The sequence below is a fragment of the Pyxicephalus adspersus genome, chromosome 1, assembly GCF_032062135.1.
Source record: "Pyxicephalus adspersus chromosome 1, UCB_Pads_2.0, whole genome shotgun sequence".
In the NCBI taxonomy this organism is placed as follows: domain Eukaryota; kingdom Metazoa; phylum Chordata; class Amphibia; order Anura; family Pyxicephalidae; genus Pyxicephalus; species Pyxicephalus adspersus.
The window spans coordinates 143,070,966-143,094,181 of NC_092858.1; the positions used below are offsets into that span (position 1 = coordinate 143,070,966).

Genomic DNA, 23,216 nt, shown 5'->3' on the forward strand with positions numbered 1-23,216 from the left:
AAGATTTACAATTAGAGAAAAGGCGCAGGAGAATGAATGAGATGGAGTGATAGGGACACATTTATAAAAATGTGATCTATAATTATATATAATATTTATCTGCACTTTGATACCATTCACCACATACATGAAGTACAGATCAGACCTAACCACCACCTTTCCTATGGTCACCACATTACAAATTAGGATACACAACCCCCATGGAAATGAAAAGGCCACGCTTGCTACTTTGAAATGCTATTTGTGCTTCCAGACACTTTAGAAGAATTATGGGATCTCTATTTTTCATCTATAGGAGGAACATAGCTCTTCCCTTTGTAATAAATATGGGGTAAAAAAAGTCTCGCTCAGGCCTCTATTTATAATATTGCCCGAGTGTGTGAATAAGAAGGGATAGAAGTTCCTCACTGCTGAGTGAATTCCCCATCATGCACACACAGCTTACCAATGATTCATAGATGTTGTTTTGTGGAAGAAGAACCCCTAGGTTGGGTGTGATAGCTGGTGACCCCTGTAGCCTGTCCCAGCCATAGCCCAGCACTTTGTGGCTAACATATTACAAGAGAAGGAAGCACAACACTCACATTACCTATTATCACAGCTGCCAAGCTTCTCGTCTACTCTTCCCAACTCCGGCTGCCACGGAGACAGCCGGTTAATGTTTATTGATGTCACTTCCTGTTATGCATTCAGGCTACCATAGAGACAATACCTGAATGGAGTCAGTCGCAGCCATCTTTAACATGGGAAAAATGCCCATACTTAAAATTTCCTTCATTGGAACAGTATGTTACAATTTGTTGGTACAGTGAAATATGCAACATTGATATATGCAAAGTAGAGCAGTAAAGCCACTTCGGAGAAGTGGAGGACAGACGTCTTCGAAGCCCTCGCCCACTTAGAACTGTACTAAGGACTTCTGCGAGTTGTAGTTTCTTGGAGGAGAGCTGTACGCAGAACAAAGTAGAGCTTTACGAGGTCTGGACTACAAGTCCCATTGAGCACCGCGGTAGTCCAAAGCGTGCGCAGGTTAGTTACTGAGGGAACGGGGTCAGGAAGTGACATCATTCGCCTGGGAAAGATGGGCGAGACTGAGGGGTTCTGAGTAGGATTCTGAGTGTCAACTACAGAAGGACTGACGACAGGTGAGAGGACTGAGGGACGGGGAGTGGGCAGCGGGTAGCGGGCAGCCAGGTAAAGAGACATTGCTGTGACACTACCCATTGCCTGTGAATGCTCCTACAGTATAGTGAGCACTTCATGTCATTGGTGCTGTGCACATGTTTGGAGAGAGCTCCATATACAGCCCAGGATACAGCAGTGCTATTTGTACTCATTATATATGTTAGGTCCAGGCTAGCACTTCTGCCTTGTGGTACCGGGATCCTGGTTTCAGCTCCAGCTATGAAGACTGCATGGAGTTTGTATGTTGTTCTTGTATTTGCTTTAGGTGCCTTGTGTTTCCCACTTACCATTGGGTTAAAAGGAAATATCTGGTGCCACACATGCTGGTTGAATTCCCTGTGAGCTGCAAAAAAGCATGAAGAACCAGATCTCTGTAGTGTGATTTCCCTCAATTCAGGGTTAAAGGCCCCATCATGATGAATGGAAATCTTTATTACCCAACCTTTTAACTTGGAATCGGCTCTGATGACATTTACTTATAGGATACGAAGCCTAAATGATGGCCATGGCTCCCTACAAGTGTAGAAATGAAGAGGCAGGAAGTGTGGTATTGCCAGGATCATCCGGTGATTAAAAATGAAAAACACCTGTCAAAAAATAAAACTAATGCAGCCTCTACATCCAGGGCCTGGTGTGCTCCAATAAAATAAAGTTTTGAATTTGGCCTTATCTGTGCTATCGTGTATGGAGAATAGAGCTAAAGCTTATCATACATCAATTAGTGGTCTGCCCCAGTAATGATCAGGATTGGTGACATTATTATTATTATTATTATTAATATTATTAAACAGGATTTATTTAGCGCCAACATATTACGTAGCGCTGTACATTAAATAGAGGTTGCAAATGACAGACAAATACAGGCAGTGACACAGGAGGATGAGAGGACCCTCCCCCAAGGAGCTTACAATCTAGAAGGTGGGGGGAAATATCACACAATAGGATGGGAGATATGTAGTGGTGGGAAGTAGTGATGGTTTCAAAAGACAGAAGAAGACGGCTAGGCAAGTTTGAAAAAATGGGTTTTGAGTGCTCTTTTAAATGAGCAGAAAGTAGGAGCAAGTCGACATCCTCCAACCTGCTCTGTGAATAAGATTGGTGGCAATGACTTTCCACTGATCATTCCATTCAGTTGGTTCCAGAATGTAAGGGCTCATTTACACTACATATTTGCATGATGCACAAAAAAATGCAACACGTGTGCAGGAATTATGCTATAATGCATTAGAAAGATGATATAATGGGAACCCAGCGCACATGTCTTTTTGCAGTGGTAAAGCAGACTTATCATCACATCTTTAACCTTTTTTTTTTTTTGTAAAAGGCTGGTTATCCCGTTTACATAATGGGAAACAAAAAGTTTTTTTTTTTTTTTCCCCTTTTCTGTCTTCACCACCATGGCCAGTGTCAGTTCAGGTAATGTAAAGATAAACTCTGAAGAAAGAAGATGGCTGCGTCTGGACAGAATGCTGAGCACCGGAAGGAAGAAGAAAGCTGAGTTAACACGGGAATCACTTGGCTCAGTTTGTGAAGGGCACTGGCAGTGATGTTTTTTTCTTTTTGTGAAAAGGCTGCTTTAATGATCTCTAAGGCTATGTACAAACGTGCAACAATTGTCGTTGGAAAGGATCTTTCACGATCCTTTCCAACAACTAATGACTTGCACAATGCATGAACGAGCGATGTACATACAACATTGTTCTGCTCTATGAAGATGGGAGAGAACGACAGATAGGCACCCCACTGTGCTCTCTCCCCTTCACTTCAATTACAATCGTTCTTTGTCTGTGGATCCGCCATGATGGTCGTTCGGATGACGGACAACAAGCACTGTACACACGTAAGATTCTCATCTGATATCAGCCCTGAGCCGATTATCGGATGAGAACCATTGCGTGTGTACCTAGCCTAAGAGCCCAATCACACAATTTCCTTTGCTCAAAGCAGGCTCCAAGGCAAGGACAAGGTATAATCCATCATCTCCAGTTGGTCCAGTTCATACTAACACCAACATGTTATATTCACTTTGGAATAATTGAACTTGCCGCTAATAGAGGTCATTCACACCTTTGGGTTGTATCACTCCAAACCGACCCAGTACAATTACAAGGCAAATTGGAACAGGACAAGTAAAATTTTCATCACTGGAAACAATCTTTCATATTAGTTTCTAGTGACAAATGAATGCACGAACACTGTACACGTTGTGCCCATTCTGTTCTATGGAGAGGAGTCGCACCCCACTGTGCTATCCATCCCTGATTTGTTTAGCGATCATTCCCAATTGACATTTATGGATCTGTTCTGATGGATTCATGAGCAATGTTAGGCAACCGCTGTACACGTCAGTTTCTCACCTGAGACAAGCACAACCTCTTGTCTAGGACTATAATTATCTGGCATTGGTAAGAAGCTTTAATTAAAACCAATAGGTTTCTTTGGTGCAAATAGAACACAACACAACCAGTTTTCAACCCAGAATTTTTTCAAGCTGATTAGGAAGAAATTGTAGGCAGTTGGCAGTCCCTGTATTGTGACCCAACTCTTCCGCAAACACCCAAGAACAGCCAGATGGTTACTGAAAAGTGCCGGGTGGTGCGACCAGCTAAAAGGGGCTGGGGAGAACACTGACCACAAAATCCATTACAAAAGGTCACCATGCATTGTTGCACATGTCAAGAAAAGAAAAAATATTTTGCATACAATTGTGAAAAAATTTGCACCTTATCGATTGCACCTTAATGTAAGCAACCCATAGAAACATGTTGTCATCTCAAGTGCACTTATTTAATGTTTATGCAAACTAAATGCAATAAACATGGTGTGAATTCAGCCTTTATAATCTACCTTTTATCTAAACATAAAGTCAAGGGGGGCTGTTTATAAAACTTTCCTCAGTGTAGAATCTTCTAGATCAGTTTTTTTGTATGGCAATGATTGATTATCCACCAGAAAATGTATCAGTGAATGTCGGATTTACTGCCTTATGAATAGACCCCCAGTGTGTGGCTGTTTATACAATTCACTCAGTTATGTGTATTTTGTAGAAAGTACCAGTACATTGAACAGTAACATTACAATGACTTTATTACACATAATCTATTTTCTCCAGTTCTTGTTTTGTGTAATGTTAGTCATTCATATAAAATTGTCGGAAACAGGATGACCGGTTAAACTCAACGGGGATGTTCCGAGCCTAATTTTAGATTTAGATATCTCTCACAAGAATATGGAGGAAATGTGGCTACAAAGCAAGCAGATTACATCACTTCTTCTACACAAACCTTGGGCCTTGACACTTGGTCAAAAAAATGTCTCTCTGTTACAGTGAAGAGACTTGTGATTTAATCATTGTTTTCTTGTGTCTAGCAGTAGATGGTGTAGGAATATATTAAAACATATATATTATTTTTAAACCAGTATATTTCCACATGTACAGGAAACTTTTAGTGTAATATTCTGATAACTATCAACAAGCCTGAAATAACTGCATACTGTTTGGAATATATAACTCTAGTACAGCGGTCGCCAACCTTTTTGGTCCCACAGATTACTAAAAATACTGGCTCCTGACCGAGCATGCGCAGGGAGCCAGGTGTCAATCCCCCATAGTGACATCATAACACCATAACCTCGTCCACTCTGCCATTGCAGATCTGAGCCTGCAATAGGAAAGTGGGCGGGTTGTGTCGTAAAACACAGCCCGCTCACTTCCCTGAGCCAGGGATTTACACGGGGGACGTGGTCCGGGGCTGTAACCGGTGCGTCCCCCTGGTGGATTCTTTCTCCTCCCCCTGCTCGGGGGTGGAGCCCCAAAATCCCCTCGTGGAACACCAGTTGGTGACCGCTGCTCTAGTATATCAGGCTTTGTGCTATATATAGGGGCCGCACGGTGGCTCAGTGGTTAGCACTTTGGCCTTTGCAGCACTGGGTCCTAGGATCGGACTGGCTAGGACACTATCTGCATCTAGTTTGCAGGTTCTCCCTGTGTTTGCGTGTTTTTCCTCCAGGTACTCCAGTTTCCTCCCACAGTCGAAAAACATGCAGTTAGGTTGATTGGCTTGCCCCCAAAAATTGCTCTTAGACTGTATTAAAGACATATGACTATGGTAGGCGCATTAGATTGTAAGCCCCTTTGATGGACAGCTAGTGACATGACTATAGATTTTGTAAAGCGCTGCATAATATATTGGGGCTATATAAATATTGTGTAATCAGATTATTAATAATAATATCCAGCAGCTCTAATTATAGGGTTGGGCAAATGAAATTAAAAAAAAATAATTTGCTTATATCCTAATATTCTAAACCTTTTTTTGGTAAACTCTTATGGACCCTTTTGTACCTTTGGTAAACTGTTGTGTAACTTCCATAAATCTATCTCCCATCCACACATGCAGAGATTTGTGGCCTCTTCAGCTCATCTATATGGTCAGGAAGGGGTCCTCTTTCACATGATCTGCTCTACTCCAATCACAAAGCTCTCTCTTTTTTTGTTATGCAGAGATAACTCTGTAGGGCACGAGGGCTTAATTCAGGCCTAGTCTGCGTTTTATGAATGAACCATAAAATACAGGCCATGTTTTTCAGACCCAGTAAGGTATAACAGACATAAAGCAGTAAAATAAAAAAAAAATGCTTATAAATTAGGTCCTTTATGTGTCATCTAAACTCCTATTGTGGGAGTAATGTATAGCACCTGATTTACAGACTGCCCTACTTCTATCTTTTTGACAAGTTTCTCCTATCTGTGAATGTTAAAGTGGCACTTTGCTGCCTTTTTAACATTGTGACTGGGTTATCTGTTTCAGCCTAAGGCTAGGTACACACGTGCAATTGTTCTTGTCCGATAATCGGCTCAGGGCCAATATCGGACGATAATCTTACGTGTGTACAGCGCTCGTCGTTCATCCTGGCGGATCCACGGACAGTGGAGGACGAACAATCCTAATGGAAGTGAAGGGGGAGAGAGAGGGCAGTGGAGTGCCGTCCCATCTCTCTCCCCCACCCCTCTCTGTATGTACAGCACTCATTCATGCATCGTGCAGTAGTTAGTAGTTGGAAAAGATCGTGGAAGTTCCTTTCCAACCACAATGATTGCACGTGTGTACATAGCTTAAGTGTCTGCCGATGGATTATCCAGTGTTCTCCCCAGGCCCTTTTAGCGGGCCCTTTTCAGTAACCATCCAGCTGTTTTTTGAGTGGTTACTAAAGAGTTTGATCAAAATACAGGGGCCACCATCCGGCTACAATTTCTTCCCACCCAGCTTAAAACAATTTCTGGGTTCAACACTGGTTATCCAACAACCTAAATAAGCCACAAAGTTTCTGTGTCCTACCTTTTTCAGCCGTTATTATTATTAAACAGGATTTCCGTTATGAGGCAAAGTCACCAGCTTTGCAATTCCCCTGTTTATAATACTAACATGGTTTGGTGGTTTGATAAATTCGAGTAAGATTGTTTGTTACACTGGATATTCTATTGACCAACCCTTTTGTTTTCTCCCACTTGCAGATATTGTGATAAGTTAGCAGGCTTCCGATTCCTGCTAACTAGGACTGGCCTTCCTGTGGTACCCTCCCACCACGGCGGCACACGTGAAGCCCACTGTGTGCAGAGTCATCGTATACTTGCAGAGAGAGATGTCTGGTGATACTTGTCTGACGGCAATGTGCCCTGCCTCTGGGGCCAAGCCTAAAACCTATAGCTTTAAAGGGGGCTGTCTAGGAAACAAGTACGTCCGGCTGAATGTGGGTGGCTCATTGCACTACACCACAGTACAGGTCCTAACAAGACATGATACCATGCTAAAGGCAATGTTCAGTGGCCGTATGGAGGTCCTCACTGATAAGGAAGGTAAGATAGCTGTTTTCTCTGATATTAGTGTAGTTTTAGGTATCTGTTATCAATATTTGTGTTCTGTTTGCACATCAGTGGAGGAAGCAGCCTATTCTATGTCAAACCATCCTTCTGCTCTGTAGGTGGGACAAATATAAATGTTAATAAATTCATCAGGCCTGTTTTGGTAAAAAATATTGGTAACATGACATTCTGCATATTGTGAAGTTTTTATTGTTATTTTAAAAAAATAAGTTGCTTCAAAAAAATGAAAGTTTTGTGCACTGTATCATTAAGGGAGAGTTGCATTCAGGGCTCATCAACAATATAATTGGATCCGGTAATGCTCTACAACTTGATACCATTGTTGCATTGCTATCCATTCTTCAATGCACCCCAGGTAACATATACAGTGCAGTATAGTGTGGATGTGAATTTACATTCATGCATTGGAGCGCAATGAACTAGTTTAATGCATCAAATTCAAATGTTAGATCTCATTGTGGTATGAATGAGCCCTCTATGGTTACACAATTTGACCACTAGAGAAATTTCATAGTAGGGATGGTTAAAAAAAAAAGACACATTGACAGCTAGTATAAATAGTAGATACATATCAAAAACTTGAATTCAAAGAACTTTGTGCCCAATGAGGAAAGCTGAAAATAAACTTTTATAGATCGAATTTTCAATACTGAGCAGAGAGAAAAAAAACGGAAGCACCAGTGTGCAGGCTGCAGATCCTGTAGTAAATGCGAAATGCATATACTGTACTCGACAGCCTTCTGCAAGTCCCCAGTAAGCATATGGTGAGACATGTAGCAATATTGCTATAATTCATAACAACACACAACTCCAATCACACAATCTAAAAAATATGTACCAACTCACAAGTGTCTTCTCAGTCTGTTCAACAGATACTTTATATAACTACTAAAGGAAAGTCCTTACTTTTGTATCCTTAGGCGACGTACACACGTCAGAGGATTCTCCTCTGATAATCGCCTTAGGGCTGATATAGGACGAGAATCCGTCCTGTGTATGGCACTCGTTGTCCTTCCTTGCAGATCCAAGAACGATCATAATGAAAGCTAAGGGGAGAGAGCGCAGCGGGGTGCTGCTCCATTGTTCTCTCCATAGTGCAGAATGGTGCTGTATGTACAGCGCTCTTTCATGGATCATGCAGCCTTTTGACGTTGGAAAGGATCGTGAAAGTTTTTTTCCAACGACAATTATTGCTCTTGTGTACACAGCTTAGTCACAATCTCAGGAGTCTGATTTCTCCTTGTAGACAGAAAGTATGTTCAGTTTACACCTAGTGCCTCTACTCCAGTGACTTTGTGGTTTTCTCAAAATACTCAATTTACCTCTCAGCAACCCTTCTACACATGTGGTGATGTTTTAGGTGCCACCAAAACAGAAAATCTTCCATTTGGGACACTTGTTACATTACAGCTGTCCAAGTAGGGATTTTCCTAACATTGGAAAGATATCCTCCCACTTCTTGTTAAGCCTACTGGACTTCTCACTAATAAAACACAGATGCAAATTTTCACATAAACACTTCCTTATCAATGGAAAATAAATTTAGTAATGACCCATTCACACCAGGATAGTCTGCTGCTGAGCTTCTAATGCTCCTATTTTAAGGACTAATGCTTTATTTCATCACATTTATGAATATACGTAAAATGTATTATTTGTAGGAGGTTTTTTTCCAAACTACCTTTCAGTTGTAAGGGGCAAAATGGAATCTTTGTTTTGAGTCTGTAAAAGCGCGCTCTAGAAACTGCTTTTTGATAAATAAATAAATAAACTGTATACACTGTGCCAGCCAGACAGTAAGATATCCAAGGAGGACATACTAGGAGCAGCTTGGCAGTGGAAATTGCAGGATAAGTACAGAGATTGAGAGGTAATTGTAATATTAATAGATATTGCTTCCTAATTCATTCCTTCTTCATTACTATCACAGATCTTGGATGCAGGACAGAATTCATCCTAAAAATACACATTTGTACCATTTGAGATGCATTTAGATACTTGGGTTTGGTCCTATTAGCTTATAGACATTTTTTCTTTGGGGAAAATAGTGCTGTGCATTGGCAGACATCCTTATTAGCTTAATCCCAGGAGAAACATTTGGTTGGCCAAAAATATCTAAAGCAGGGAGTCTTTGCTGTGATGTGTTCTTATCTAAAGACTTGAGGATTATCACCTGATCCAGCAGATTTCTATTAGGTGAGTTTGCATGCAGTTTTTGTAGAAGTATTTTATTGTCATGTATAGATTGCATGGAAAACACTGAAAATAGGATTAATCACATTTTGCTATCTAGGTTGACCGTAACCAGTTGCTTATACCTCGCCAGGCTTTTTTGTAACTTGTAACTTGTAGTGAATTTTGCAATCCGTAGTGCAAGTCTACTTACATTGACAGGTCAAGGGGCAACGCTCCACTCTCATCTTCATTCATTTTTATTGGACTCTGACAGCCTTGAACTTACAGTATATATAAGTGCACAGCTGTGCTATATAAATGTGCTGTAACTGCTTTTTTGTCCCCTTTGATTCTTTAAAAGGCCACAAAGCCACTTTACCTCCTGGGCGGATCATTTCTGTCTGGATTTATATGTATGAAAGCGGTGTCTTTTATGAAAATGTATTTTACATTGTGGGCCTGTAATGTAACTCACTGAAATATGTCCAATTTATGTTTAATAAATGTAATCATAAACTTTAAATAAAAAAACACAAAAATCTGGTAAAACAAGGGTGCATAAAAATACTGAAACCTGTATTATAACCGTACAATAGATATATATATATAATTTTACTTTGTAATGGATTCAATATAGTTACTTTTGTATTGAATCCAATACAAATTAATTTGAATTTCCTGCCACGCTCCCTTTCACGCACCGACGCATGCACCAACATCAGAGAACTCACCGGTGGACCGATTGGAGTAAGAGGACACGGCCCGAGGATGGGATCTGACAGGCAGGACACCCGGAGGACGCCGGTGGAACCAGGTAAGTCTTCATTTTCTTTTTTCTTTTTTCTTTTTTTTAATGTTTTTAGCTACCCCTAGTGTGGCTCGGGGTTACCGCTTTCAGCTATTTTTTTTTCACCCCGAGCCACCCTCGGTTACCGCTCTGGAGGTTTAAGTATAAAGCGTAATAAAAAAGCCCTGTAGATCAATTCTCTCTTAAAATAAAGAGAATTAAAGGAATATCAGGCTGTCTTTAATTTTTACTAGGATTGTGTTCAACATTTTTTCTTTTTTCCTTTAGAAATATATATATATATATATATATATATATATATATATATATATATATATATATATATTGCCTCCTGTAATCTTGCCTCAGTCCCACTGATGTTCAGGCACAGTGATGGTCCATAGCTAGTGTTACTGCAAACTATGCAAGCTTGGGGACATCTGCAGTAATTTAAATCTTCGAGATCCATTTATTTGTTCCTTAAAAAAAAACATTTAAAGACATAAAGTTTGCTTGTATAACTAACATTCATTGTGTTATTACTTTTCGTTCAAAAAAACACTAAATAATACTATTGAATAAAGCTAAACACCTTTCACTGAAGTTTCTTAAATTAATATTCTAACCAGCTATGTTAGTTTCGGGTAAATGTTGGTAGGTCACATCACCAAATAGTATCTTTAATCTTTTGTGGAATTCCTAATTAAGATCTCAGTATCCGAGTTCAGGGCTGCCAGCTTAAATGTACTAGTCTGACTTCTGAATGAGTTTATAGTACAGAGAATGCAGTATTATAAATGACATTGTATGGGGAAATTACAGAGGAGGACAGCAGTTGGGGAGATAATGCTGCTAAAGGGCCTCAGTCGATAGAATATATAAATAGGTTATTCACCACCCTTCACTCATCAGTATGAGATCAATTTTGGATAGGCTGAACCTTTCTCTTGCTGTTTTTCTTAGCCAAACAACTTTCACCAATGTCTTTTTCCTTACAGGCTGGATTCTCATTGATCGATGTGGAAAGCATTTTGGAACCATTCTGAACTATCTGCGAGATGACACCATTGCACTTCCCAAGAACAGACATGAAATCAAAGAACTTATGGCAGAAGCTAAATATTACCTTATTCAGGGGTTGGTAGACAAGTGCCAGGCAGCATTACAGGTTAGTGATTCGATTTGGTTTGCAATGTTTACTGCTTCCAGTGGATATTTTAAAGATACAAAGGCATCCAAATATTTAAAAAACACACGGTAAATACTTATTAAAATACCTACTACTAGTATATTAAGCTATTTCTTTGTTTCTAAAAATCCATGTAGACCAAAAATTGGGCTGAAAGTGGGATTGCATCCACTGGGAGCCAATACCTAGAATCCATAGCAAGTAGATGTATAATAACCATGGCTCTCTCTCTCTCTTGCTTTGCCATTGCTTAAAGAAAGGTGACACCACCTAATCTTTCCATAGACCATATGCCTTTTTCTTTAAACAAAGGCAGTACTATGGAAAACTCTGCAGAAAATAGAAAAACAGTAAAAATATATTTTTCTAGACTGTTCATACGATTAACCTGAAATAAAGCTGTCACCAGAGTCATTATCTCAGTGCTTAATTTTTGAGACCCTACCTTCTTACAATGGTATCTTCAGTTAATCTGAAGAAGTTTTTCCATTTCATACCATCTGATAATGGCTTGTTAGTTATTCACTCTATTATATTAACTAATGCAGTGGATTCTGTTTAATCCACTCGGTAGAAGTTTTTTTTTACTTTAAACCTAGGGTATTTAAAAGGCATTTAAGCCTGCATATGCAATATAACCGCTCTATGTACCCTATAAACCCATAAATTCAACTGTACTCCACTTGCAAGTATATGTGAATGAATAGCATTAAGCAGACTACTGCCCTACACTATTAACTGATGAAGCAGTTTGGAAATCTGCATCGGCTTTTCAAGTTTAGATGAATGTGACTAACTACTGTTAGATATACTACTTGCACCAGTTTCTCAGGCACAAAACAATCAATTGGACACATTTTTACTCGCCAGTAGAAGTGTACCTGTCCACGTGTAGACATGGGATTGTCTCCTCTGTTATGTACATCAGATCCATTGATAAATAGACCTTTACAGAGACAAATCTTAGAAAGAATACAAGTCTCCTAGATTGTAAGCTCTTCGGGGCAGGGTCATCTCCTCCTCCTGTGTCACTGTCTGTACTTGTCTGTCATTTGCAACCCCTATTTAATGTACAGCACTGCATAAAATGTTGGTGCTAAATAAATCCTGTTTAAAAATAATAAGGAATGTAACTAAAAGTCATATCACACACACAAAGGTGGGATTTTACATCTGAACATAAACATCAGGTTGATATTTAGTCAAACAGGTCATTGTATGTGTTTTTTTGCTTGCTACATCACTGTCCCACTTCCATATTTTAGGCAGGATGGATGGATGGATGGATGGTATGATACTGTCCTACTATGATTCACGCCATACGGGAAGTATAAACACTTTAGTGTGGACAGTTTGGGTAGTACGCCAGAAATACAAATTGTGGAACTTTTTTACATAGTCCAATGTGATGGTAGGCTCTGTAGAAAACAATAGCTCTTAATCAGACCATGATTTTTACCTAATGATGAAGGAAAAACTAATTTCATTGGTAACCACCTAATATAAGCAACTTATTTCCTTATCAAATCAGTTTAAGAAAAAATAAAATTAGGGTGACACGGTTGACATTTGGTCTAGATTCACACTATAGGACATATTTTCAAACAATTCACATAGTCAATTAGTTCAGTGAAAGTGCTTGTTTATTTGCTCTGTGCAAGCTGAGATGGACAAAAGTGCCTGAAAGGTAACAAGAAATGGGCAAATATACTTTTATGAAGTTAAAATGTATTAAGTAAACATGGGCCAATTTACATAGATGTGCTCTTCATACAAATTGGTAATTTTGTGTAAATGATCATGTGCAGCATGTCCCCTATGGTAGCCTCCCAGGATTCCTGTGTCATGCATCCCGGGAGGCTCTGGCTGCTGCTTGCTCCTTGGGCATGCGCAAAAGGAGCCCTTTCTGGGATAAAAAAATGGCCGGTCTTTTTTTATTTATTTATTTTTTTCTTTCTCTTTATGTTGTGTTTACTATATGGGCTGTAAGGAGGTATTATGAATTATAAGTAGTGTACACATCAGCTTTGTGTTGGTTACTATGATACACGGTGGGTGCGCTTCTGTTGGCTGATGGGGTTGGAGCAAGCCTGCTGTGTACTTTTGTAACTAGAGAAAAGCTGGTGTGCAAAATACTTTTGTAATTATTCATGACACTTCCCTTAATAGGTGCAATATGAGAACCCTGCTAAAACTGCAGATCATCAAATATAAAAAAATATAATACAGAGCTCAGAATAAGAAATAATAGGTGGACTTTTGATTTTATTGCATTTGCAGTGTTCTCTTTTTCTTATTTTGCCAGGATTTCCTAAAGCAAAAATTGAAATGGCATTGTGCTGTTGAATAATCTTTTAACACATGGCTCTTTTTTCCTGTGTAAAGGAGAAAACAACCCTCCACATTGAGAATGATATGCTTAGCTTATGGTAGCTTTCCATTTTCTCTTAGAAAGCTCTCCTTGTATAAGACCACCAGCTGCTCTCAGCACTCCTCATTCTCCTAAGACTCTGTTTCTGTTGGCTTCATTGTTTAGCACACCATAAGTCTGCAGTTCAGAGTATATGGCTGCATATAATGCTATAGATTTTCCCCACTAATTGTCTCCATTTTTCTGACTTTCAGGACAAAAATGAGTCATACGAAGCAGTATGTAATATCCCCATCATCACATCTCCTAAAGAAGAAGAGAAGCTGATTGAATCATCTGCCAAGGTGCACACTTCACTCCTGCATTGTCACAGTCAGCAATTAGATTAGCTTGTTGCTTGTCCCATAGAAATGTGGTGAGATCTCATCAGTTTTTTTTTTTTTCACCACTGAACAAAAGCTAATGTTATTTACCTTAAGAATATTAAGGTGTTAACAAATCTGTTGTACTGGATTGAATTTAGGATAAATAATAGATTTAATTTAAGAACTAAATATTGCACACAGGTTCCTAGCCCAAATTTAAATACAAAGGCTTAAATATTTGGAGTTTATTATTATTCACTTCTTCAGTTCAAGAATAACTAAACAGGAAAGCTTTGTTTGCAGAGCTAAAATATTTCTGTTAAAAATGCCTTCGTTTGGCAGTTTTTTTTAAAGGTTTTTTTTTAAATTTTAACTTCTTAAATTTATCTTAATGCTTTGTTCAAATAATTGACTCAAAAAATTTGGTCACCCTTTTTTTTGTATAGACGAATATTACATAGAGAGTATAGTAATGAAGGTCGGTCACCAACAAATATTTATTTACAATGTACATTTTTTTTTTTGTTTACAATGTACCATTTTTTGCTTTGTGTGTGTTTTTATTTTTTAATTGCATGATTTTTCCTTATATGTGAGCATTGACATTTCCATTGCATTTTTGAAAAGCTTGCTTGATGTCACATTTTATAGTGCATTTAAAGTTTTGGATAGAGTGAGGAGGTAAATTGCCTGTCAGTTGATGGCCTATGTCACCTGGTGTAAAAGTGAGGAGAAATCCACAGCCACACTTAGGCAGTAAAATCTTGGCAGACAAAATAATTTTATTCCTTTACCACGGTAAGTGAATCCATTATATATATATTCCTAAGTAACATGTGATGTTTGTGTTCTCCCAACAGCCTGTGGTCAAACTCCTGTATAACAGAAGCAACAACAAGTACTCCTACACCAGGTGTGTACATTATTCAAATATATGCAGAGATGTGCAGTGATATTTAAATTCCTGACCCTTTTTAAAGTCTGGCATGTAATACAAAAATAGGACTTTGGTCCTAAAAAAAAAAAAAAAAGCATTGATTATATTTTAGCAGATGTTTTCTGCAAGATTTTATTTTGCCCAGACAATGGCTTTTTCAATACATTACTGTTCTACAGACATGCTTGTTTTAAATGGCGTGTGAGTGCATTTTTAATTTCCCTATCAGGAAACGTGATCAGCAGACTAAATTTAATATTTCCTATTTCTTTAACTCCTCCCCAGAGGAACACCGAAAGGTCAATAGATATGTAATCCATACTTTCAGTGAAGGTTCTTTTATGTACAGATGAAATACACACAAGGAATTTGGTTTACCTTTCAAAAGATTTCTGTCTTACTTGCAAACCAAAAAATAGTTATTAATTGAAATTGATGTTGGATATTTCAGCAACTCTGACGACAACCTTCTGAAAAACATTGAGCTGTTTGACAAGCTATCCCTCCGATTCAATGGACGGGTATTGTTCATGAAGGATGTGATCGGTGATGAAATCTGCTGCTGGTCATTTTATGGTCAAGGGAGGAAATTGGCAGAAGTTTGCTGTACTTCCATCGTTTATGCCACTGAAAAAAAACAAACCAAGGTAATTGGATTCTTTTATTCCTTTCTATTGTCATATATTTCTTTATTAAGACTTAAGCATGATTAAAGTAGACCTTAGTTAAAATAATAAATTGTAATGTTGTGCATACAAGTAATGTTTGACATATTGGGCCCGATTTATTTAAATTCTCTAAGGCTGGAGAGGATACACTTTCATCAGTGAAGCTGGGTGATTCAGCAAACCTGCAATAGATTTCTTCAAAGTCATTTGCTAGCAAATGTTTTGAATCCTGGACCAGATTCAATCCAGGTTTGCGGGATCACCCAGCTTCAGTGATAAAAAAGTGTATCCTATCCAGTCTTGGAAAGCTTTAATAAATCAGGCCCATTGACTTTACAAAGAAAAAATATAATGATCTTTATTTCTTGGCAATGTCAATATGTCAAAACAATACTTATGAATGAAGGAACAGAGATCCACTACATTTTATGTTGTTCATTCGCAGCTTAGTATCTTGTCAGTTTACAGAGCAGAAAGTTCAGCTCAGATTCTTAATGGACTAGCCACATGAACTATGTCTTAGCCAGTCCTTGGTGCACAGATGGATGTGTATAAAATTTAATATAGTCATATTGGAGGTCTATTTTAAAACTGCATTGAATGATTTATGATTGGAATAGAATTTAGTTCCTTTTCACATTAGTCATATTCAAAAGTAATTTAAGTTTAATTTAAATTTAATTTAGGTCTATGGAAAGTGTTTTCCTTTTTTTGTATATTGAGAATTCAACTGTGCAGTAATAAAATGTAAAAATGAAAAGAATACTTTCTTTGCATCACCTCTTAGGTTGAATTTCCTGAAGCACGAATTTATGAAGAAACGTTAAATGTTTTGCTTTACGAAACGCCACGTGTTCCTGACAACTCCTTGTTAGAGGCCACAAGCCGTACACGCAGCCAAGCATCCCATAGCGAAGATGATGATGGTTTTGAGCTGCGTGACAGGGTTCGACGCATTCACGTCAAGAGATACAGTACATATGACGACAGACAACTTGGCCACCAGTCTGCTTTCAGGGATTGACTGTGACTACAGCAGACATTTTGAATAAAAACGCGGTGAAGACTTTTTACCTAGAGAAATTTATAGCCTTAGTCCTCAGCTCACTGCATCCCAATATTATGCATAATAATCAGTCATTCAGTCTTCAGCATCAAATGGATGACTATAAGTTTCCTGGACAGTGGAGTTAGACTCCATTCTAGCACAATATTAGATATTAAAGACTTCTTGATTATGTAAAAACCCTTACATTGTCTAATCATGGCTAATGTTGCCAAACTATGGTCACGCAGTGGCTTCATGCAAATTTTTATTAATGCACATAAGCAGCTTGATTATAAATGAAGAGATTAGTTGTTGGCAACCAGGCAGAAATACCTAGTGTTACTGTTTTTAGCAGGATATGATGACAGATTTACACCAGTTGTGCCTTTTCACATTGAATGCACGTTTGAAGACTTAAAACACTTCAGGGTTTGGTTGATAAGAATAGGAGACCCACACTGATCTGTATTAACTGATCAGAGTTGATTTTTTCTAATATAGCTACAGTAATCTAAAATCTAATCTCGTTAGGTATTTGCAATGACTGTCATTGCAGGCCCCCTTCTAAAAATTCTCAATTTCTAGCTTCATCTGACTTTGGTATGTTTCAGTCAAATTCCAGAGTATACATGCTTTAACATTAGAATGACAGCTAAACAATTTGCTTTCTTAAAAGCAATGGACCCCAACCTTTCTGTCAGCAGGGCCCAGTAACAAAGAATTATATTTTGCCACTGACCGGTATATGTACAGTTTACACTTCTCTGCTATTCTATGTCAGCCCACTAGCTGAGAATAGCAGAGTAATGTTAGAGACCTGCTGTGCTGTCAGGTGGCAGAGCTGCTGGGAATGGCAGAGAAGTGTAAGCCTTGCATACATTGCTCTGCCATTCTCAGCAGCTCCTGTGTAAGCAGTGTGAGGAGAGCCGCAAGTCCATTAATTTCTGCAAAAATAAACCAGTCCCCTTATCTTTCAGTAGTAGATGATACAGTTTTTTAATCCTAATACATAAAATACTGTAATCGGTTCTTCAACTCTCCTCTACTACTGAAAGATAAAAGGACTGCTTTATTTTTGCAGAAATTTTTAGCCGCCGTCAATCTTGTATAATATTTTTATTTCAGAATCTTGGCTTGACATTAATAAAGATGTTAATAGCCGTTGAGAAGCTGCTTCATTTGCATTGTCTGTATCAGCCAGTCATCAACTGCCTACTGCATAAGTATATACAACATGTGAGATGAAATACACCGGAGGGATAGTTGCTCCATTTGCTCCATACATACTACTGGCCAGCAACTCAAAATATTAAAGCCTGTCGGGCTTTGCAGAAATCCATAGACTCTATCAATCTTATTTAATAATCAGGCAATTGGCTGGTGTTTTCTGAGTGTTTGCAGTGTATGGCTGCACTCTGTTCATTGTCACGTTTTTTTTTCCTGCCCTTGGAGGAAATTAATAATACAGCAGTCATTCAGTCTTTAGATTCTTTTGTTTAATCTTAATAGTTTTCTTTTGCTTTTCTAATTGTGAAAAGATAAAAAAAATAGTTTTTTGGTGTAGGAAAAGACCACTTCTTTTGTTTGGGATACTCAATGTCTTTTAAGGCCATTTAATGGGACTGCTATGTATGAAGTTTTACTTTTTTTGTTTTAGTTGAAATTGGAAACTACCTTTTAATGAGCATTGTTTCAGGCGTGTTTTATTAAGGAAATGATGCACTGATTTATAAATATTACTAATAGAATGCCTTTTTCATAAGGGTCAAAGAACAGTGCCTGGAATTGATTATTTCAGCCTACTTTAAAGGGCTGTTTTGCTCTCTGGTTGATTGGAGTGATATTTTAGGAACTCTTTCAGCAAGTTTTCACCTTGTTTGGAGTTTCAGGTTTAGCATTCTCTATGACATTTAAATAGTAAAGTGAATAGTTGGGGTGAAACTCTCTTTTAATGGCTGCCTTGTTTGCCAATATGTTGTATTGTTTTAATCTCCACCATCTAAGAAAACCGAAAATTATTTTATGATGGACTGGCTCCTAAATTTTATTTGTGGAATAGTTGCTTGACATTAAATTATTTTGTTTTGTAGACAAATTAAATTAGGAGGAGTGGAAATATGTTCATCATTCCCAGTTTTCTGTTTGTACCTAACTGTGCATCGTCAGCCTTTTCACAGCAATATTCTATCCATAATGTATTTTTTGAATATTGTCAGAGGTTGGCAATAGCAACCACTACATTTCTTTTACCCCTTTATGCTCCACCCATCCTGAACAACTGGACGTTAAGTCAGTGTGTCAGCACTTTGCTCCGCACCTCCTGCAGTGTACAAGCTCCATGTCCAAAGATAAAAGGCCTGGCAGGCAGCCGTCACTGCTGGTTACATACTCTTATTAACCAAGCAGATATAGAAGTAAAACTGAAGAGCTTACACTGAAAACTTTAGTGATGTTAGGAATTTGTAACTGCATAAATGCCCATAGCCTGAACAGAATTCTACTTAAGATTGATAAAAAAAAATAAAAACTTTTTGTTTATTTTTTCGTTTTTACCTTTGACATCCAATCAGATTTTGTTCCAGCTAACGCCTCTTTTTGCTGCTCCAAATTATCCTCATTATTTTTTTGCAGCGAATATGAATTTGTTTGCTTAGAGGTAGAAGCTATTATTAAACACTGGAACAATGCTAAAAATATTGGCAGGGGCAACACTTTTCTGCCATCATAGTTTAAAAGACAGTAAAACTTTTAAATGGTTGTTTATTCAGGGATGGATCTGTGGCACTATTGGAGTTTGTCTAGCTGGAGCATAAAGCAGTGAAGGCCTAGTTTGGTTCTTGGGATCTATTTCTGTCATGTGTATAGAACATTTTTTTTCTGAAATTGTGTAAATATGTTTTACATGTTGGCCATTCATTTCAAAAGGCCTGAATAATGTGCACTTATATACAAATATAAATATTAAAAAAACGCACACATTGGGCCTGATTTATTACAGCTTTCCAAGGCTGCCTGGAGAGGATACACTGTTAACAGTGAACCTAGGTGATCCAGCAAACCTGGAATGGATCTGGCCCAGGAGTCAAAACATTTGCTAGCAAATAGCAATTGATATACTTTAATCAGTGAACCTGAGTGATCCAGCAAACCTGGAATGGATTGCGTCAAAGTCAATTGCTATTTGCTAGCAAATGTTTTAAGACTCCTGGGCCAGATCCATTCCAAGTTTGATGGATCACCTAGGTTCACTGTTAAGAGTGTATCCTCTCCAGCCAGTCTTGGCGAGGTTTAATAAATCAGGCCCATTACCTCTATCTATCTTTTGGTGTTTGTGCCAACCTTCTTGGGTGGGGTTTGTACCTACTGTCCCCACCTTACCATTAATAATTAAGTTTTGATTCTTTTTTTTTTTTTTTTTTCCCTATCATTTAAATGTGGCATGAAAAACTGCAAAAGGACTACAATAGCATTACCATAAAATATGTTAATTGTGCACTGTCAGGACGTCTGTGTACCAAGCATGTAAATATTTCTTCAAAGAATTTATCTGCAAAACAAGAAGTAAAACCTGTTGTGTTACTCCTAAGCTGCCTGCTTTGATGTTCTAGTTTGCACTATGGAATTTAGAATCACATTGATCGCTTTACAAAGCACTGTTTTCTCCTCTATGCCTTTTTAGGCAACTCCTTTTGAAAAAAGGATACAATTATTTTTTTTTTTTTTATGTAGAGATAAAAAAGTAAAATATCCGAGATTTTGCATAGTAGAAAATATTCTTTCTTCTATAAGGCAATTTTTAGATGTCTTATATAGTTAATGACATTACCAGTGACCTGTTAATCACCCCTATAGTTATAGTTGAGTCATACATAACACTTTGGAGGGTGGATGTTAAGGCTGCGTACATACAATGATTGTTGGATCTTTCACAGTGCTTTCCAACGACAAAAGACTGAACCAGCGCTGTACATAGAGCATTGTTTTGCTCTATGTGGAGGGGGGAGAATGACAGAGCGGCACCCCACTGCACTATCTTCCCTTTACTTTTTTTATGATCGTTCGTGGATCCGCCAGAACAAATCCATGAATGACATCAGACGAGCGCTGTACACATGCCAGATATCAGCCCTGATCGATTATCAGACGAGAATCATCTGACGTGTGTACGTAGCCTTAGTTCTTTGTATATATGGCAGTTATCTGTCTAGTAAAGCACTGCAGGTTGATCAATTAGCAGTATGGAATAGCCCAAAGACACGTCACTACTGGTAAAATAAGTGGACTTGATTTATAATGTTTGGTCTGTATTGAGAAAGTAATCTGCTGTCACCACACTACATACATTTCATGCTTATGAGACTCTTGACAGCTTCACCAGAGAAGTCATTTTTCCTTAAAGGTTGCATTGGAAAATGTCAGCCCCATTTGCTGTTTTAAGACTTTAAATTCAGCTTTTAGATGTTAACATTTAGACTACAGATTATATTTTGTAGGTTAAACGGTTATACATTTTTTAAAAACTTGATTTAGGTAAAGATCAGTATTAACCAATACATTCATTCATTGTTGATACCATTTCATTGTTCAGAATGAAGAATTATGCAATATTTTATGCTTTTAACTTATTTAACCATAGAATTATTCCTGTATTTTTAGGACTTTGAACTGGAAAATGAAACACTAACTTTTTATTGACAATAAAATTCATTATTAGAATAAATACTTTTGTGGGTTTTTTTTTTTTTTTGCTTTGTTTAGTTACGCAGTTAAATATTAATGTACTGTTTTTGTAATGTCTTGTGATTTTCACCTTACACTATTGTAAATTCCCTTTTAGTAGGGAGTTGTATCACTAGTATAAGCCTACATCACTACTATCTAATGCTAAAATATAAAAGAAAATGTCATACCTTCTAAATCATAATGGGGACAGATAGTTGATAGCACAGCAATGAGGAAACTATAAATAAAGAAAAACAATCTACTCTAATACAACAGACACCAGATCTCCAGTGAAATGCTAATCATTTTTCCTGACTGCTCCATGTCTGCATACAAATTTCTTGGTTTAGAGGTGGTATTTGTAATAGCTTTTCTGGCCTTCATATGTGTTTCCCCACCCATTCATAGCAGCCTAGATGCATCAGCCTTTGCCTCTCAAGATCCGGACCATCAAGTTCAAACTTCCTTTTTTTTAGCTTTTTTTGCATGGCATCTTACAAAACCTTTATTTAATCACTGTCCTTGACAAGGTGCATATGTTTTGCAAACCAGACTAGTATCCTTCTTACCAGTAGCCATGGAATGGTTAAGCCTAACATGGAACCGCTAGAGCAGTGAAAACACATGTACCCTCCTGACAGCTTTAACCTGTGGTCCAAGATCTTTAGCATAGGTACCTTTTATTTATTTTAGGAGTACTCTGGGATCTCTAAAGTCCTCTATGGTGTAAATTTTGACCCCTTTTTGTGTTCTTTAATATTTTTTTTTTTTTGCATCCATTACTTGGACAGCAAGGGAAACCCATGTATGAGTTGTCTAGAGAATCATACATGCCATTATTAGAATATAGAGATGTTGGGATTATGAGAATATAAAGATTCCTGTATAGACTGATGGAAAAGCAGGGAGCAGTGCTGGTTGTATGAAGTTTGGTCCTTCCCACAAGTGGACCTGTTGCATCCTACACAAACCTAAAACTGGAGAATTGCATCTCAAGCCCTGGTGGTAAGATGAGCAGAAAAAGGACTGCATTTTCCTCAATCTCTGGCCTCCACCCTTCCACTTTGCCGTCAGCTAGTAATTCCATTTATTGCATTTGGTAGAAAGAGGAGAATGTGTATATGGGGGGAAGGGGGAGAACTGACAGTAATCAATCAGATGCTGTTTCAATAGACTAATTTCTCATTTAGGTCCACTTTTATGTTTGAAACATGATTAGTATTAGAATGTTAGAATTACAAGGATAGCTAGGCCTGATTAATGGGGATTTCCAGAAATGGCATGTGTGACAAGATACCCACAGATTTTCTTTCACATAAGCCTGTTATGCTTTAGAGCTCCCACATGTTTTACTCTGTTGATCACTATCACATGCCATCTACAGATTGAATGAATAGTTTAAGGAAATATTTGCTATGTGTAGGTTTAGAATATAGAGCATTAATACAGACCTATATATTATAAAAGTATGTATGCTGCACATGGTTTTAAAAAGTCTAATGAATTCTCAATAGATATATTAATTTCAAAAAGATTTTATGGTTCTTTTTTAAAGGAATCTCTGTCCTAAAATGTCCAAAAAAATAAATAAATAAACATACTGAAAAATAATCGAGAAGCTGCACTGCTTTTATTTCAGTAAAATTGCATTTCTGTCTAGGAAAATCTAATAATTGCTACATTCAGTTCGGATCTGCTATAAAAGCGAATTCATAATAAAAAGTTTTGGAATGCCCGGAGGCAAGGCAATTTATAACATCTACTAAACACTGTCTTGTTTATTATTCTCAGGGGGGGGGGGGGGGGAATGTGAAGCAACAGGTTGTGTGGGATCTTCTTTTTATTGTTGCAAACTTTTATTATATATATTTAAATTTAATAAAGT

At 37.8% G+C, this 23,216-nt stretch overlaps 2 protein-coding genes across 6 annotated transcripts in view; one reads left to right on the top strand and one right to left on the bottom strand.

Annotated features, from left to right (window-relative positions):
* IFT20 (intraflagellar transport 20) overlaps positions 1–681 on the bottom strand; it is a 15,123-nt gene extending 14,442 nt beyond the window's left edge. For 3 of the 4 annotated variants that reach the window (XM_072429765.1, XM_072429751.1, XM_072429771.1), the window contains exon 1: positions 590–681. The gene's annotated coding sequence lies outside the window, so the exon portion shown is untranslated. Of the gene's footprint in view, positions 1–584 lie in introns of all 4 variants that reach the window. The other variant, XM_072429758.1, reaches the window with a different exon arrangement.
* Positions 682–1,053: 372 nt separating this feature from the next.
* On the top strand, positions 1,054–21,329 carry TNFAIP1 (TNF alpha induced protein 1). Of its 2 annotated transcripts, XR_011923280.1 has the most exons (8): positions 1,054–1,145; positions 6,701–7,042; positions 11,030–11,199; positions 13,846–13,935; positions 14,817–14,869; positions 15,345–15,540; positions 16,349–17,441; positions 17,507–21,329. XR_011923280.1 is itself a non-coding variant. In XM_072429779.1 (7 exons), the coding sequence occupies exons 2-7, from the start codon at positions 6,829–6,831 to the stop codon at positions 16,583–16,585; spliced, it is 960 nt and encodes a 319-aa protein (XP_072285880.1). In that variant the 5' UTR covers positions 1,054–1,145; positions 6,701–6,828; the 3' UTR covers positions 16,586–21,329. The 2 variants fall into 2 exon arrangements, 1 of the variants encoding a protein (XP_072285880.1); XM_072429779.1 differs by having other exon boundaries at positions 16,349–21,329.
* Positions 21,330–23,216: the final 1,887 nt, after the last annotated feature.